At 48.0% G+C, this 16,797-nt stretch overlaps 1 protein-coding gene across 13 annotated transcripts in view; it reads left to right on the top strand.

Annotated features, from left to right (window-relative positions):
* RAP1GAP2 (RAP1 GTPase activating protein 2) overlaps positions 1-16,797 on the top strand; it is a 201,174-nt gene that overhangs the window by 140,988 nt on the left and 43,389 nt on the right. For 9 of the 13 annotated variants that reach the window (XM_081172968.1, XM_081172976.1, XM_081172974.1 and 6 more), the window contains 2 exons: positions 14,579-14,614; positions 15,947-15,991. In XM_081172968.1, the coding sequence (XP_081029094.1) occupies positions 14,579-14,614; positions 15,947-15,991 (81 nt within the window). Of the gene's footprint in view, positions 1-2,995; positions 3,159-12,780; positions 12,969-13,490; positions 13,628-14,578; positions 14,615-15,946; positions 15,992-16,797 lie in introns of those variants that run through there. The other 4 variants (XM_081172975.1, XM_081172980.1, XM_081172979.1 and 1 more) reach the window with 4 other exon arrangements.

Here is a 16,797-nt window from a genome sequence, read left to right as displayed (position 1 = left end):
GCATGCAAATGGCTTTAGATACCTATTAGGTCCATAAATTACCATATAGCATATATTCAACACAAAAAAAGCAACAATTTGTTGTTGACAAAGGACAGCTGGACATAGAAAGGGCCCCATTACCTTCAGTAGCTTATTTAAGGGACATCATCAATAAGGGACAGCAGCGGGACATGGCGCTGGGATAAGGGACTGTCCCACCAAATAAGGGACTCTTGACAGCTATGACCTAAATGCCCAGCTGGAAATTGGCAAAAAAGCCCCCTGCCCATGTGTCCTTGCAGCCATGCTCAGAACAAGCTTAGTTGGATCTGCAGTTAACTTTCCCCTCACAATGCTCCAGGCCATTCCTAATAAGTAAGGGAATTTTGCTTTCCCTCTGCTTTTCTAATACTTTCTGGCGCTCTCCGTCAAGGAGAAGAGGGATTCCTCCCACCTGTATCGTGCTCAGCTTGTAGAAAAGATCCCCAAATTCTTTCCCCTGGTTGTAGCAGCAAACTGTTAAACCTTTTAAGCACCTTCATTGCACAATGTGTGTTTCTTTGGGGGGAGAGGGAGAAGGAGTGAAAGAATAATCAACAATGAACTGAAAGTGTGCCAGCTGGCACCTAGAGTCTGACTTTGAGAGGCCTTTTCTAACTAGGTGCCCCTGGAAAATCGGGACACTTGGAGGATACTCTGTGTGAAGAAATTAGGCTGTGACACAAAGGCAAACTTCATAATCCACGTCCACCGCTGGCATGTGGTCCTCAGAAGGTTTTACAGGGTGGGAAAAGATTCCATGGGCCTTCTCTAGCTCCTCTCTGAGAGAGTGGATTGCTGAGAAAGCAGCAGGCAGCGAGGGAAAAGGCCTGCTTGCTGCCTCAACCCAGGTTGTCACCAACAATTTGCAGCGGGTGGGAGTTGAGGGATATTTCCAGGCAGCAGAGGGCTGGAGTATCTCAGGAGCCCAACAGCCCCCCCGGAGACTGTCATGTTCAATTTACCAACCTGTCTGCATGCAACGATTGCTCCACACAACTGTGATCGCAGCCCTCTGCGCCAAAGGAGCGTTAGGATCTGTAGGCTGGCATGATGCAAGGATGCCTGCGTTTTGTCAGGGCCGCTTCAACCTTCCAGAAATGGGAAGCTTCAGACACAAGTGGAGCAGCATCTCCAAAGCAGGTTCAACATTTGAAGTGGGACCAAGAGAAGTACCCAGAAGTTCAGGCTTGGTGGGTGAGTTGATAGAAGTCATTTTGATGGTGGCATCATCAGAGCAGGACTTGGTGGTGGTGGGGCATTGCCCAGGGCTTCACTCAGCAGAATGAGAAGGTGAGCAGGGTTATCTTTCCACATTTTGATGTAACTGAAGCCGTACACATTGTCATCTGAACCACCACTCCCTGTTAGCAGACCCTGCAACATCTTGGGAACCAAAATCGGGACACTCCTTTTTTTGGTCCCAAACGCTCACACCTGCACCTCGTTTTTGGGTCTTGCAAGACTGAAAAGTGAGCGTCATTTGGTCCAACGCTCTGGTGTGAGCCACCTGACTCACTCCAGAGTGCCAGAATGAAAAATGAGACATTCCAGGATCCAAACAGTAGCCGACTTCTGTAATTCTGGGATGTCCCACTTAATTCAGAACTGTTGAGTGCCATGTGATAAGACCATGAGGTCCAGTGTCTAAAATCACCAAACCTTACCATTGCAATTTGATATGGGAGAAGTGCCATTAGTTAGCATATTAATCCGAAGAATCATTGCGTTGGAATAGATATCCAAGAACGGCTTCCTGTTTACTCATCAGGTGTGGTCTGAAAGCATTGCAAGTCTGTGCTATAAAAAGGACAATTAATAAGGAAATGTTGCTAGGATGCCAGCTAGTTTATAGTGAAGTAATAATTAGTATTGGGGGTGGGGGTGGGACATGTTCCCCTGCCGATTTACTTGCAGGGGTTCCACACAGTCGCCCCCCCCGTGGTCAATAAGATCATATCTGAACTTCTGAATAGCAGGGTGGAATGATTGGTCGTGGATCTGCCATGGATGCATTAGCTGAGATTACTGCATTGCAGAGGGTTGGACTAGATGACCCTTGGGATCCCTTCCAGCTCGATGATTCTATGAAGTAAAGGGACTAGAAACTCAACTTTTGAATAAATAAAATGATGATAGTTGAACATTTTAGAAGCGTCACCACTGAATGTCCTGGGGGGAGGGAACCACAATCCCAGAGCGCCCCTCCTTGGTGCGTATGCCTTGTGTATGCACTCCCCAACTTTGCAGCCTGTGGAGAGGGCAGAGAAGATGGGGACATTTTCTCCCTGGTCCTTATTCTAGCTCAGGGATCAGCAAACTTTTTCAGCAGGGGGCCGGTCCACTCTCCCTCAGACCTTGTGGGGGGCCGGACTATATTTTGAAAATACAAATAAAAATGAACGAATTCCTATGCCCCACAAATAACCCAGAGATGCATTTTAAATAAAAGGACACATTCTACTCGTGTAAAAACACGCTGATTCCCGGACCATCAGCGGGTCAGATTGAGAAGGTGATTGGGCTGGATCCGGCCCCCAGGCCTTAGTTGGCCTACCCCTTTTCTATCTGGTCTGCCTTTGCTAGTCTGAGCACAGCAAGACTCTGCACAAGTCCATTTGCTGAAGCAGAGGTAACCTTTTGCTCTTTTGGTGGCTTGCATTTAATAGCGACTGTTTTCCCTCTCCCCCCTCCACACGCATTGTTCTACCCGATATCAAATACACTAGCACATTTGCCTTCCAAATTTAGAGGATTGTTACGTCACAGGGTGCCTTTGATCCCATTCCAAATTGTGAGGTGGGAGGGAGGAAAAGAAACACAGCCCCCCCTCTCTCTCTGCTTTGAAATATTAAAATGTGCTTCCTGCACAACCTGTTTTGGGTGCTTTCGCCTGGTGACTTGGCACGCCCATTTAACCTGTCAAGCAGCCAGCGCACAATGTCTCACTTAGAGAAATATTAACAAAGGGATGTTGGGGGGGGGGGGGATAAAGCACAGTCTATATGGATGTTCAGGCTGGTGTATGGCTTCAGGAGAGCTCTCCAGAAGGACGCACGGTGGTTTCGGATCTATGCGATGCTAGCGTGGATTGGTGGGGCATTGGAAACATGATGGACCTCCTCAGCAGTTTTTTGGTGAGTGTTGTGCCGCAACTGTCGTGCAATCAGCTCGCACAGTGAGCTTGCTTGACCCTCTGCTAAATAACTTCGATCCTGGCAAAAGCACCAAGTCAAAACTAGCTGTGTTAGGGGAATGGCCATAGCTCAATGATAGAGTGTTTGCCCTGCAAGCAGAAGTTCCCAGGTTTGATCCCCTCTGGCATCTCCAGGTGGGGTTTGGAGAAACTCCTGCCGGAAATCCTGGAGAGCTGCTGCCAGTCAGTGTAGACAATACTGAGCTAGATGGACCACTGGTCTGATTGAGTATAAGCCTGGATAGTTGGTTAGAGCATGGGGCTGATAACCTGCCAAGGTCGCAGGTTCAATTCCCATATGGGACAGCAGCTTATTCCTTCCTTGCAGGCGGATGGACTTGACAATCCTCAAGGTCACTTCCAACTCTACAATTCTAGGATTCTATATAACCCAGACTCCAATTCTTGATTAGGGATGTGGGGGGGGGGGGAGAGGAGAAATTCAGTTCAGTTTGCATTGCAGGTGAACCTACAAATCTGCACTCTCAGAAGCAATACACGAGCCAAAACATAGTGTTCAAAATTTGTACTGCTGCTCATTCTGCAGTGCACTCTGCTGGCTGAGTAAAGTGTACAGAAGACGTATGTGCCACGGCAAAGTGTGCATTAAAATTAAATTGTGTAAATTGCATACAAAATATGTTCTATAAGGTCAATTTGCTTTGTGAAAATGTGTACATTAGGCAAAACTGCATACAAAATTAAAACCGTGTTTATGGAAGACAATCTTACTCGGCTACAAGTGATCGCTAAAGAGAGAGAGAGATTAGACATGTAGTATGTTGACACGTGTTTGGATCTGGTTATTAGGTTATTGTTGATTTCAATCACTTTTTAATGTTTTAATCTGTTGTTTTCCCCAATGATTTTATCGCTTTATTGCTTTAATGTTTCGTTATAAATAAGCGTTGTATAATAAGTAAATAAAATATATTAGAAGTTCTCTCCCGAATGCTGATGAATTTTCATGACAACCTCTTCTTTTTAAATAACCAGCTGATGTGGAAATTGGGAGAACTGAAGTTAATAGCAGGAAAAAAGAATATTCAGAATCGAGAGATTCTTGAAAAATCTGAATGTTTTACCAGAGGCAGGTGGAGTTTATAGCGTGGATTGCAAAGTCTTCTATTGTTAATCTCCACTTACATTATCCCTTCTGAGATGCGAACTGCCTGGCTCTTATCTCCTGGAGTGCAATATGTATGGAAAATACCCTTGTACCCAAGAACCGTTAGGAGAACCATGTATGCTGAGTCTAAAACATAGATAGCGTTATGGTTTGGGTGGAAGGTTAGAGGGACCGATTGCCATTTTCAGGAAGACATGCTAGGCCTTGCCTACTCTCCAAAGCTTTCCCTCCCTGTCTTCTGAGAGCCTTCAGAGTTCCCAAGAACCCAACTGATACCTTCTAATACGACGAATACAGCATGTCGTCAAGATCTAACATTTATTCTGGGTTGAAATTACAGTAATAAGAGAGTTTCTGCATGAGAATTGCCGGCGTAATGTTTTGCACCTTGAAAAACCACCCCTGGTGTCATGGGAAGGGCGTATTGTTGTTGTTTAGTCGTTTAATCATGTCTGACTCTTTGTGACCCCATGGACCAGAGCACGCCAGGCACTTCTGTCTTTCACTGCCTCCCGCAGTTTGGTCAGACTCATGCTGGTAGCTTCGAGAACACTGTCCAACCATCTCATCCTCTGTCGTCCCCTTCTCCTTGTGCCCTCCATCTTTCCCAACATCAGGGTCTTTTCCAGGGAGTCTTCTCTTCTCATGAGATGGCCAAAGTATTTGAGCCTCAGCTTCAGGATCTGTCCTTCCAGTGAGCACTCAGGGCTGATTTCCTTCAGAATGGATAGGTTTGATCTTCTTAAGGGTGCATTAGAGAGTGACATTTCTAGCAAGGCATCCTAGTTGAGGAGGAACCATAGCTCAGTGGTGGAACAACCCAAAGATACTTTGCATGCTAGAGATGCACACTCTTGCCTCTGCCATCAGCTGGAGAATTGCACCATCTGCTTCCCAGGAAGAATGTCATGATAATGGGGAAACCAGCACGGCCACTTGCATTGGCCAGTGAAAGAGCAGCTTTAGGGGGTGGGTTTCCCCCTGCCCCATTGTCAGAGACTCAGCTCCAGCTGCTGGCTGGGCTGGGACTGCAGGACCAAAAGGCAGCAAGCTCTGCCCCCGTCCATCAGCTGGAGATCTAAGGGCATTAGGGCCATGCATGCAAATGGGTGAGTGAGTGTTGGGCGTTTTCTTGTATAGCCTGCCAGAGGAAGCTGGCACGTTAGGGCAGATGGGGTGCTGTCCCGCCAACAGCAGCCTTATTTCCTCCAAGCCCATCTGCTGCCTTTTAACCAGTCCAGAAGGCCACCCTTGGCAGTCACTTCCTTCTTTCTCTTTAGTCTCAGTCTTGCCCTTGCAGAACTCAGCAGGGAGGAAGGGGATAGGGACGAAACTAGAATCAGCTGCCTGCCATAGCCTCTGGCTCCACTTACTGTTGAACTCCTTGACTATTGCTCTACCAGTCCCAGTGGGCACCAGACATCACTGCTCTGACCCTGTCTACATACCCTCCAACATTTCTCCAATGAGAATAGGGATGTCCAATGATATAATAATAATAATAATAATAATAATAATAATAATAATAATACCCCACCCATCTAACTGGGTTGCCCCAGACACTCTAGGCGGCTTCCAACATATATAAAAACATAGTAAAACATTACACATTTTTTAAAACTTCCCTCTACAGATGTCTTCTAAAGGTTGTGTGATTAGTTATCTCCTTGGCTCAGGGGTCGGATAGCTCCATACCCTCCAATATTTCTCAGATGAAAATAGGGATGTCCTAAGGAAAAGTGGGAAAACTCATCAGAAACCGGGATGGCTTCTGTAAATTCAGGACTGTCCCTGGAAAGTAGGGACACTTGGAGGGTCTATGCCTATCAACAAAGCTTTAAGGGTTGCTGGATTGTGTGTGTGTGTTTGTGTTTGTGTGAGAGACAGACAGAGACAGAGACAGAGACAGAGACAGAGACAGAGACAGAGAATGTTGAGGTTTCTGTTGTAGTATTGCCTGCTGCCTATAAGTTGACTTGAGAATCCTTTGATTGGAAGGTAAAGGTAATGGTAAGGGGACCCCTGACCATTAGGTCCAGTCGTGGCCGACTCTGAGGTTGTGGCGCTCATCTCGCTTTATTGGCCGAGGGAGCCGGCGTACATCTTCTGGGTCATGTGGCTAGCATGACTAAGCCACTTCTGGTGAACTAGAGCGGCGCACGGAAACGCTGTTTACCTTCCTGCCAGAGTGGTACCTATTTATCTACTTGCACTTCTGACATGCTTTCGAACTGCTAGGTTGGCAGGAGCAGGGACTGAACAACGGGCGCTCACATCGTTGTGGGGATTCGAACTGCCGACCTTCTGATCGGCAAGCCCTAGGCTCTGTGGTTTAACCCACAGTGCCACCCGTGTCCCTGATTGGAAGGTACAACTCTTCAAAATAAACGAGAAGGTCCCAGGTTCAATTTCTGACATCTCCAGTTAAAAGGAGCAGGCAGCAGGTGGAAAGCCTTCTGCCTTAGGGTGTTGGGGAATCACTGCCGATCAGAATAGACAAGATGGCCCAAAGTCTGGCCTGATGTAACACACAGTTTGCTGCATTCACAAAACAGCTGGCGGACCCCATTCATAACCCGGCAGAGGCATGTAAGGAGATGCTATTGCAGTACAACGAAAAGTCGGAACTCTTGTCAGACTAGAAAGGCAGAGCTGACAGCTCCTCTGGGTCTGAGTGGCAGGCATGTCAGCTTAATTACACTGCTCTTCTCCCTCCCACCCTCCTGGCATTGTTCTCACCCATGTCATCTTCAGTGAGATTTCTGAAGAAGGTTGACTCTGGAGACAATGAGGTGTGCAAGGGCTGAGCTTGCTGGAGCAGCTTGCAAGGAACGCTGAGCCAATGTAAAGGGAGAGAGCGAGAGAAGGGACATGGGAAACCGCCTCTCCTGGTATGTCCCATGGAGGACCTTACGGTCTTCAAAACATCTTGGAGATCCCGGGCCACCGGGAGGTTAGGCTGGCTTCGACCAGAGCCAGGGCTTTTTCGGCCGTGGCCCCGATCTGGTGGAATGCTCTGTCACAAGATACTAGGGCCCTGCGGAACTTGACATCTTTCTGCAGGACTTGCAAGACGGAGCTGTTCCATCAGGCCTTTGGCCAAGGCACAGTCTGACCCCCTCTCTCCTTCTGTAATCCTCATAGACCTCTAACCCAATGGTTGCCATTAATTTGATTCTGAATTGATTTTAGAATGTATTTAAATTAATTGACTGTGTGATTTTATGTACGCTGTGCTATTTTTACTTGTTGTTAGCCGCTCTGAGCCCGGCTTTGGCCAGGGAGGGTGGGATACAAATAAAATTATTATTATTATTATTATTATTATTATTATTATTATTATTATTATTATTATGTCAGACCACTGTTCCACCTAGCTCAGTATTGTCCACCCAGGATGGAAGTGGTTGTCTGGGATTTCAGAAAGCGTTCTCTTCCAGCCCTACCTGAAGATCGGGCTGCATGGATGGAGGAGCCACATGGCTAGAATGTGATAACGCCAAGGTTGCAGGTTCGATCCCCGTATGGGGTGGCTACATATTCCTGCATTGCAGGGGGTTGGACTAGATGATCCTCAGGGTCCCTTCCAACTCTACGCTTCTATGGTTTCTATAGTACTGTTGCGCTTGGCTCCCCAAGACTGGCAAACATGGAAATGGAGGGTGGCACTTATGCTAGATTCAGCTTCCCCAGCTTTCGTTGTCTGCCTAGTTTGTTGTTTGTATTAATCAGAGAGACCAGTCCGGCCTGTTAGGGGCAGAGATTGCTTATCAGGGATGGGATTTCTGGCCTCAAGCAGGACTCAAGGGATGTACGGTAACTCAGAAGGCACCGGTCGTGCCACACGTGCTCTGGCAAGCTGCCGCATCTTTCTGGCTGCAAAATGGTGGTAACGCCACCAGCTGCTCCATGCTGATAAGTCCTAACAGGCACGCTTTTGTCTCAGCTGAACCTTAGGAACATAGGAAGCCACCTTATAATGAGTCAGACCCATTGGTCCATTTAGCTAAGTGTTTTCTACACTGACTGGCAGCAGCTCTCCTGGGTTTCAGGCAGGGAATGTCTCCTGGCCCTCCTTGGAGATTTCTGCATGCAGATGCCCTACCACTGAACTTCAGAAGCAGAAATCTCAAAGGGTCACATCTTAGGTTTGCAGCAGAGCACCATATTTTTCACTCTATAGGACGCACCTTTTCGCCACCAAAAATTAAGGGGAAATGTGTGTGCGTCCTATGGAGCGAATGCTGGCTCCTTGGCTTCAGCGATAGAAACGTGAAGCCTCCGAAATGCAGAGGGAGCGCTCGCTCCGCGCTTCGGAGGCTTCGCGTTGCTTTCGCTGAAGCCTGGAGGGGTGTGCACTGATCCCTCTCACTCTCCAGGCTTCAGGGATAGCCGCCTGAAGCCTTCGGAGCGCAGCGCGAGTTCCCGCTGCGTTCCGGAGGCTTCAGGTTCCTTTTGCTGAAGCCAGGAGAGTCTTGCTCTCCCGGCTTCTGCAAAATAAATCCAAAGCCTTCGGAGCGCAGTGGGAACTCCCGCTGTGCTCCGGAGGCTTCGGGTTGCCTTCACTGAAGGAGACTGAACGCACCTTGAACGCACTGAACGCACCTTGTTTTAGAGGGGGAGAACAAGAAAAAACAATTCTCCGCCTCTCTGCGCAGCGCCCCTTCAGTGAAGTGGCAGGAGAAACGGAAGGGGCTCCGTTTCTCCTGCCGCTTCGCTGATGGGGCACTGAGCAGAGAGGGGGAGATTTTGTTTGTTTGTTCTCCCCCTCTAAAACAAGGTGTGTCCTATGGTCGGGTATGTCCTATAGAGCGAAAAATATGGTAATTTCAGGGACGCTGGCACAGCCTGCCAAGCTCATGTGTGGAAGTGGATCTTGGAGTCTTAGCACTGTAGAGTTGGAAAGGGACCACAAGCATCATCTAGTCCAGCCCCCTACAGTGCAGGAAACTTTTGCCCAATGTGAGGATTAGAACCCACAACCCTGAGATTAAGTCGCATGCTCTACCGACTAAGCTATCCCCCAACTTAGTCTTCTTTGTTTCCCGTTCATTCCACACTTCTGAGGAATCAGTCCTCCACCATGACAGCACCTCTGGAACTCCTTGCCTATTGATATTATGCAGGCACCTCTGCTGTACAGTTTTCTAAGCCTTCTAAGAAACCCCCCCATTTAAGCAGCCTACCCATATATGCAAATCTGACATGTATTTTGAGATGCAATTCAATTTTATAATGTATATTTTAAAATGGCTGGCTTGATTTTGAAATCCGATAATATTGTGTGATTTTTAACGTTTGTTGTTGTTTCCTGTCCTTCGCCAGGAGGTCTTGGGGTGGGTTACAATGATATAAGGGTCAGAATGATATAAGGGTCAGAATGAAACAATGAAAACAAATTACTGTCACCAGAATACAGTGGTACCTCGGGTTACATACACTCCAGGTTACATACGCTTCAGGTTACAGACTCCGTTAACCCAGAAATAGTGCTTCAGGTTAAGAACTTTGCTTCAGGATGAGAACAGAAATCATGCAGCGGCAGTGCAGCGGCAGCAGGAGGCCCATTAGCTAAAGTGGTGCTTCAGGTTAAGAACAGTTTCAGGTTAAGAACGGACCTCCGGAACGAATTAAGTACTTAACCTGAGGTACCACTGTATTCTCTTTCCTGCTCTATTCTTTGAAAAAAAGCATAAAGCTGGAGGGAGAAGCCCACACCATGATTTCTAACTCCTCTTACTTCCTCCATCAAATTGCTGGGTGGAAAGTGTTTCATGTTTGCATCCGTTGCCTTGGAAAAAAAGTTCTTAACCCGAGGTACCACTGTAGTGATAAAATACGAAGAGCAAGAAATCTTGATGCAATTGGACATGAGACCACATCAAGATTGCTTTATTTATTACTATGTTTAATATCAAGGTTGCTTTATTGCAGTGTTTAACATCACGATTACTTTATTGCAGTGTGGTTTATCAGGGTCCATGCAAGCATCAGCACTGAAGACGGGAAAACATGCAAAAGGCACTGACATTTTAGGAAGGACCCTGACAAACCAGACCATGAATTAGTGTTTTAAAGCCTTCCAAGCTGGTGGCCATCACTGCCTGCTGTGGCGGTGAGTTCCATAGTTGAATTATGCGCTGCGTGAAGAAGTACTTTCCATTATCTGGCTTAAAGGAGTAAAGGAACTTAGATCTCTCCTGTGAGCAAACAAAGGTTTGATTAAAAGATGTCAGGAGGGCGGAGATGAGGAAAGACAAGACAGACCTTCTCTTTGGTACTCTGTACCATCTTTGGAAAGAAAAGGTGTATTTGTTTATTAGGAGTGTCCCAATATTTGACAAGGACTCCCAGAGCAGCTGGATAGGCTCTTTATTTTGTTTTTTTAAAGGAGGGCAGCTTCCTGAGAAAATAAACCTGCAATTGAATTACCGGGCTGTTACTAGACGAAGGAGATGACCTTGCAAATGACTGGAAAATTCAAAAAGCGATACAATAATCGAGTTTGGTTGGGCGAGCTCTGCTGGAACCTTGCCACTAATTAACTTAATGGTCTGCATCTGCCTTTGCTCTGGCTTTTATTTTCCAGCCTGATTGTCACTTTGCTTTACGTTATCGGGCACAATTTTGGGGGGCTGCCGCCCCCCTCATTCGCTTCCTGAGCTTGCCTTTCCTTTGCTGGTGCAGGATACTTAGTGCCAGTGGCGTAGCGTGGGTTGTCAGCACCCGGGGCAAGGCAAGTAATTTGTGCCCCCTAACCCGTGGATTTGCGCCCCCTAACCCGTGGATTTGCGCCCCCTAACCCGTGGATTTGCGCCCCCTAACCCTAACCCCCAGATGTTGCGCCCGGTGCGGCCGGCCCCCCCTGCACCCCCCACGCTACACCACTGCTTAGTGCTAAGGTGAGCTTCATCCCCATCTCTGTGCAACCTCATGGAATTGTAGAGTTGGAAGGGGCCATTGGGGCGCCGTCATCTTATCCAACCCCCTGCAATTCAGGAATCTTTTGACCAACATGGGGCTTGACCCCACAACCCTGAGGTTAAGAGTTTAATGCTCTACCGGTTGAGCTACCCCAGGGCATTGAGCCCAAGCTGCAGCTGAACAAGAAAGGAGTCTTCCTTCCACCAGGCCAGCACTGTCTATTTCAGATGCTGCTGGACTCCAGCTCCCTTCAGCCCTACTCAGCAGAGCCAGTGGTCAAGGATGATGAGTGTTGAGGTTCAGCAACAGAGTCTCCACCACTGGCAGCGGTTCTCCAAAGCCTCAAGCAGAGGTGTACTCCAATCCCATCACCTGTGACCACCTAGTTGAAGATGCCAGTGTTGAATATGAAGCCTTGGGAAGCTGGTGTCTATCAGGTCATCTAGCTTAGTATCCCCTACTCTGACAGTGGCTCTCCAGGATTTCAGGTCACGGAAGGCTGGTGGTGAAGCTCTGGAGCAAATCAGCAGTAAATCACACCATGCATGTTGGAGTTAACTCTTTATTAGCCAGAACAGACTAGTGTTAGGCCCAGTGAGCACAGGAACTCATCCCTGGTAGGTCTTGACCAATGGATTAGTTGCCAAGAATTAAGGTCCCTTCCTCCCCGCAGCTGTCCATGTGTCCTCTCTAGGGTCCCCCCCCCAAGGAATCAGGCACCTGAATGCCTGTCTTTGCTCTTCCCACTTCCTGCCTCTTCTGCTTCTGGGAGACCAGGGAGGAGGGGCGCTAGGGTTAGGGTTAGGGTTAGTTGCTCACTAAGTCCCATTACCCCTTCAGCTTCCAACACCTCATCTTCCCAATCTTCTCCCTCTTACCATTCATCATCGTCCCACCACCACTCCCTGGGCTCTGAGCTTTCTTCCCTTGGTGGCTCCCCTGCTGGTTCCTACCACCATTCATCTGCATCAAACCGGTCCATGACTTCTGGCCTGTGGGCTTTATTCAACCCACAAGTCCTCTCCATTTGACTTGTGAGAGCATGTTTTGCCAAGGCACACCTACTTGCCCTATGTGATTTCAGCTGTTGTGCAGATAAAACAACCTATCAGGGTCAAAGGGGGCTTTGCAGTTACCACCAGTCAACTGATCAGCGCTACCTGCAAAGATCCACTGCGAAAGCTACCTGCCTGGCTCCGTTGCAAGCCCCGACAAACAGCTGGTTGTTGGTGCTTGCAAAGCCCAAGCACTTCAAAGTGCCATGTCAGCTGCTGTCATGGTGACGTCAGGTAACTGGCAGCTGGGTAGCCCTGCCCACCTGTCAAACCTGGCTTGTGCAGGGACGTGGGTGGAAGGTAATGACCTGGCCCACCAGGTGGATCCACCTCCCCACTTCTGTCCTACACAGAAGAGCAGAGCAATGGGAGGAACGGAAAGAAGAGGAGCATTGTTTCATCACAGGGGGAGGGGAGTTCTGGGCGGGGAGGAGCCAATGGCAGCTGGAGTCAGGCAGGCTGACACCTCACTTGGCAGCAGGTGGATGGAGTTAGCTATGGATCAAGGCCTTTCCAGGAATGGAGGGGCTGCATGGCAGTTGTCTACAACTGAGCCTACCTAAATTCTAAGACCTGCCTCTTCACAGTCTCATGATTTTTGTACAGTAGGCTGACCAAGTGCTTCCTCAGTTTTTCCAGGAGAGTGAGGCACAGGCTCTTACCATAGACTGGGGAGGATGTCGATTGCAATGGAGGTTCCCTCCTGGCTCCTCCTCTGAGGACGGGGCCCTGCCTCCATTGCCCCAGCCCTACTGCAACCCTGGACATTACATTGCAATTAAACGAATGCCCCAGACCTAGGGTTATTCCACAGCTGAGTGTGTTGGGGGAGAGATGGTAACTGCTTTCCAAAATGCCAGGGAATATTTTGGTCTATGCTTCAAAGCGATATAATCCTACAAAGAAACAAAGGAGCTGACATTTTCTGAGAAAAAAGGTCTTCTAAGAACATTTGGCTCAGCTATAATTGTATACAACCCTTCTGACTCTGTTTTTTCATGGCGCCTTTTATTATATTTCATTGGGTTATGTTTTTTTAAACTTCAATTCCTTTTAAATTGTTTTATTGCTGTCTTTTATTGCTGGCTACTTCCTTCTATATACAGGTTTTTTTTAAAAAACTGCATTTTACTGTTTTGAAAACTGCCTGGACCTCTAATGAAGAAAAGTGGGTGTCAATATGTTATATCAATAAGGGTTTCCTCACCATCCAGTGTTTTGAGCTCATCCTGTGTTGACGGAAACAAAAAAAGGGTTTTCAAACGGGCAAGTTCTCACAGAGTCATCAAGCTATAAGCTGAGGTGAACCAGCAGAATGAAGTGGGGATTTCTGGGTTTATAGTAGTGGCTGACATTTTACACTAGAACATCATAAGAACATGAGAATAGCTTTCCTGGATGAGGCCATCAGCCACCTAGTCATAGAATCAAAGGGTTTGACGGTACTCCAAGGGTCATCTAGTCCAACCCCCTGCAATGCAGGAATCCAGTGCTCTGTTCAGACAGTGCCTAACCAGATGCACCAATGGGAACCCTGCAAGAGGGACACAAGTTCAGCTGCATTCTCTCCACCTGCAGTTCCCAGCAGATGGTGTTCAGAGGCGTTGCCCCCTCCAGAGGATTTCGGTTTGCAATCAATGAACGATGGAGAATCGATATAAAAACCTAGACTTTTCTGTGCATGTCTATTTACTTGTTAGGCCCCCCATGAAGACGTTCTCTGGGCATCGTGCATTGCAATTAAAAACCTAAGAATAATGCCTGTAAAAATCCAGCATGAATCTTAGAAGCCAAACCCGGTGTAAAGCCCAAATACAAAAAAGTAAATGCACTTTAAGATGCAAGAGAAGACTCAGGAGCTAAACGCTACCAGCAAATCCAGTAACTAAAACCACTGGCCAGAGGGATTTAAGCAAGAAGGCTTAAGTCTTAGGCTGCTGTCAGGCGAGCTTCCCTGACTGAGTATTCAATAGCTAGGGGGCCAACACAGAAGAAGCCCCTGTCCCTCACGGCACTCTGAGCTTCAGACTGAGGAAACTCAGAGATCTGCCTGTGTGGATGACCTTAAGTTTCAGGTAATTCCAGGAGGAGGAGATCTTCCTTCTGGCATCAAGGTCCCAAGCCATTTAGGGCTTCATTAGTCAAAACTCTCCGAATTAGAAGCAGTGAGTGCAATAAATGATGTGGTTGCAGTTGTCATAAGGTGCTGACTTTTAGCTTCACTTCTTTCTTTCTTTTCTTTGTCTCCCCCAGTCTGCAGAGTTCTTTGAAATGCTGGAAAAAATGCAGGTATGTGGCATGTCAGTTCTGCCCGGAACTTGTTCCTCTTTGCAACTGTGCATGCGTGTTTTCAACATAATTGTGGCAGGCTACTTTGGAGCAGGGTGTGGGTGCAAAAGGCCTTCAAAGATGTTTGCAATCTTTGGTGACTGGGAACTATGTCTCACGTTTCTGAAAACACGTGTGCAGTGGCTGATCTGATAGAGATGAAGAGGCAGAGGATTGCATCCTGTCTTTCTTCAGCTTGCAAATAAAAGCCTTGCCAATAAATCAGGCTGCAAGAAATGGAAGCAGCGACCCAGCAGAATCACCAAATGGGGGTTATGCTACCCCAGGGGCTCTCAACCTTTATAGACCTATGGGCATATTTTGATTTTTGAATGAGGTCTGTGGGCACTCGACCCCCTAGAGCAGCGGTTCTCAACCTGTGGGTCCCCAGATGTTGTTGGACTACAACTCCCATCATCCCTGAGCTCTGGCCATGCTAGCTAGGGTGATGGGAGTTGTAGTCCAACAACATCTGGGGACCCACAGGTTGAGAAAGGCTGCCCTAGAGCCTTTTCTCTCTCCTGCCCCCAGATCTGCACCCCCCCCAGCAGAGAGAGAGAGAGGGAGGGAGGGAGGGAGGGAGGGAGGGAGGGAGAAAGTGCATGCACATAGACTCCGCTTTTCTAAGACATGGTCTCCAAAAGTGCTCCTGGGGAGGAAGACTGGTGAAATGATGGTCATCCTTGCTAACCTGAAGTAGATGTATGGCTGTCCTCAGTGACCAGCGGAGACAGCCATAATTTTGAACAAAAGCTGCATCACAGCATCCCATTGTTCCCCTGGGGCCATTTGCAATGAGGATGCAGTTGCTGTTTCTTGCAGCTCTGCCACTGCCCCACATCCCAATATCAAAAGTGTGGAATGGGGCTTAGAAATGTCTGTGGGCCCTATGACAGTGGTGGCTGGTGCCCACTGGCGACTGGTGGGGCAGAAGGCAGGGAGCCCACCAGCAGGTGGGACGAGAGCCAACGGCAGGCAGAGCCAACTCATTCTAGAGTTGTCTCCATTTTCCTCCTCTCTTCTGAGTTATCCCAGGGCAAGGCTGAGACTAAGGTGGAGGAAGTTGACAGGCAGGGCCATCACCTTCTGGGCTGATTGTAAGTAAGAAGACAGGCAAGTGGGGCTGGCTGAGGGGAGACTGAGCTTGGTGGGCCAATGTCCCATTTGTCCAAATAAACCAGACTAGTAAGAAGTTCTGTGTTGCAAATTTTAACCAGGAACATGCACCCAAGACCTCTGGCATGTATCCCAAAGTAACTAAACAAACTTCATGTCATGTTTTTCTATAAACAGGGGCCAAAATTAGAGGAACAGAGAAGTGGAAGCCAGAGAAATAAGGTCAGTTTCAGGACAAGGTCCAAACGTGGGTCTCTTTTTCAATGTCTAGGAACAGAATATATCTTTGCTTGGACAAGGTGGTTCATAATGTAATGCGCTTCTGAGTTCTCCTCAGTTTCTCCACAGGCTGAAATCCAACAGGCAGATCCTAGCCTAGGGGTCAGCAAACTTTTTCAGCAGGGGGCCGGTCCACTGTCCCTCAAACCTTGTGTGGGGCTGGACTATATTTTTTGTGGGGAAATGAATGAATTCCTATTCCCCACAAATAACCCAGAGATGCATTTTAAATAAAACGACACATTCTACTCATGTAAACACACACTGGTTTCTGGACCATCCATGGGCTGGATTTAGAAGGCGATTGGGCCGGATCCAGCCCCCAGGCCTTAGTTTGCCTACCCATGTCCTAGCCCCACTGTGGGCCACTTCAATGGGTAGGTGGTGCTGCCTGCCTATTGATCACCTGACATCACCATGACATCAGGTGTCTCATTTTTCCTTTGTAGCGTGGCTTGGGGTCAAGCTGTGCTGTAAAGGTGGATCCAAGCTGATCCAAGCAGGATTTGAACACACGGTGCTTTGGCGTGCTGACTTCCTTGGTGAGCTGACTGGTGCTGCGTTTTGGTGAGGATCAATGGTGCTATGGAGTTCCTGATGGGGGATTTCATAGCACAGTCGATTCCAACCATCTCCCCAGTCAATCAGCTGATCAGCGGCGACAGCAAGCCTCCCTTGTCAAGGAACAATCAGAAGCCCACTTTAAGGCTTGCTGGCAGCCATGTCCCTAGCTGCCCAAATATGGCATC

Source organism: Podarcis bocagei (assembly GCF_964188305.1).
Source record: "Podarcis bocagei genome assembly, chromosome: 15".
NCBI lineage: Eukaryota > Metazoa > Chordata > Lepidosauria > Squamata > Lacertidae > Podarcis > Podarcis bocagei.
Note: the sequence above shows the minus strand (reverse complement) of the source record. Positions and strands in the feature narration are given on the sequence as shown.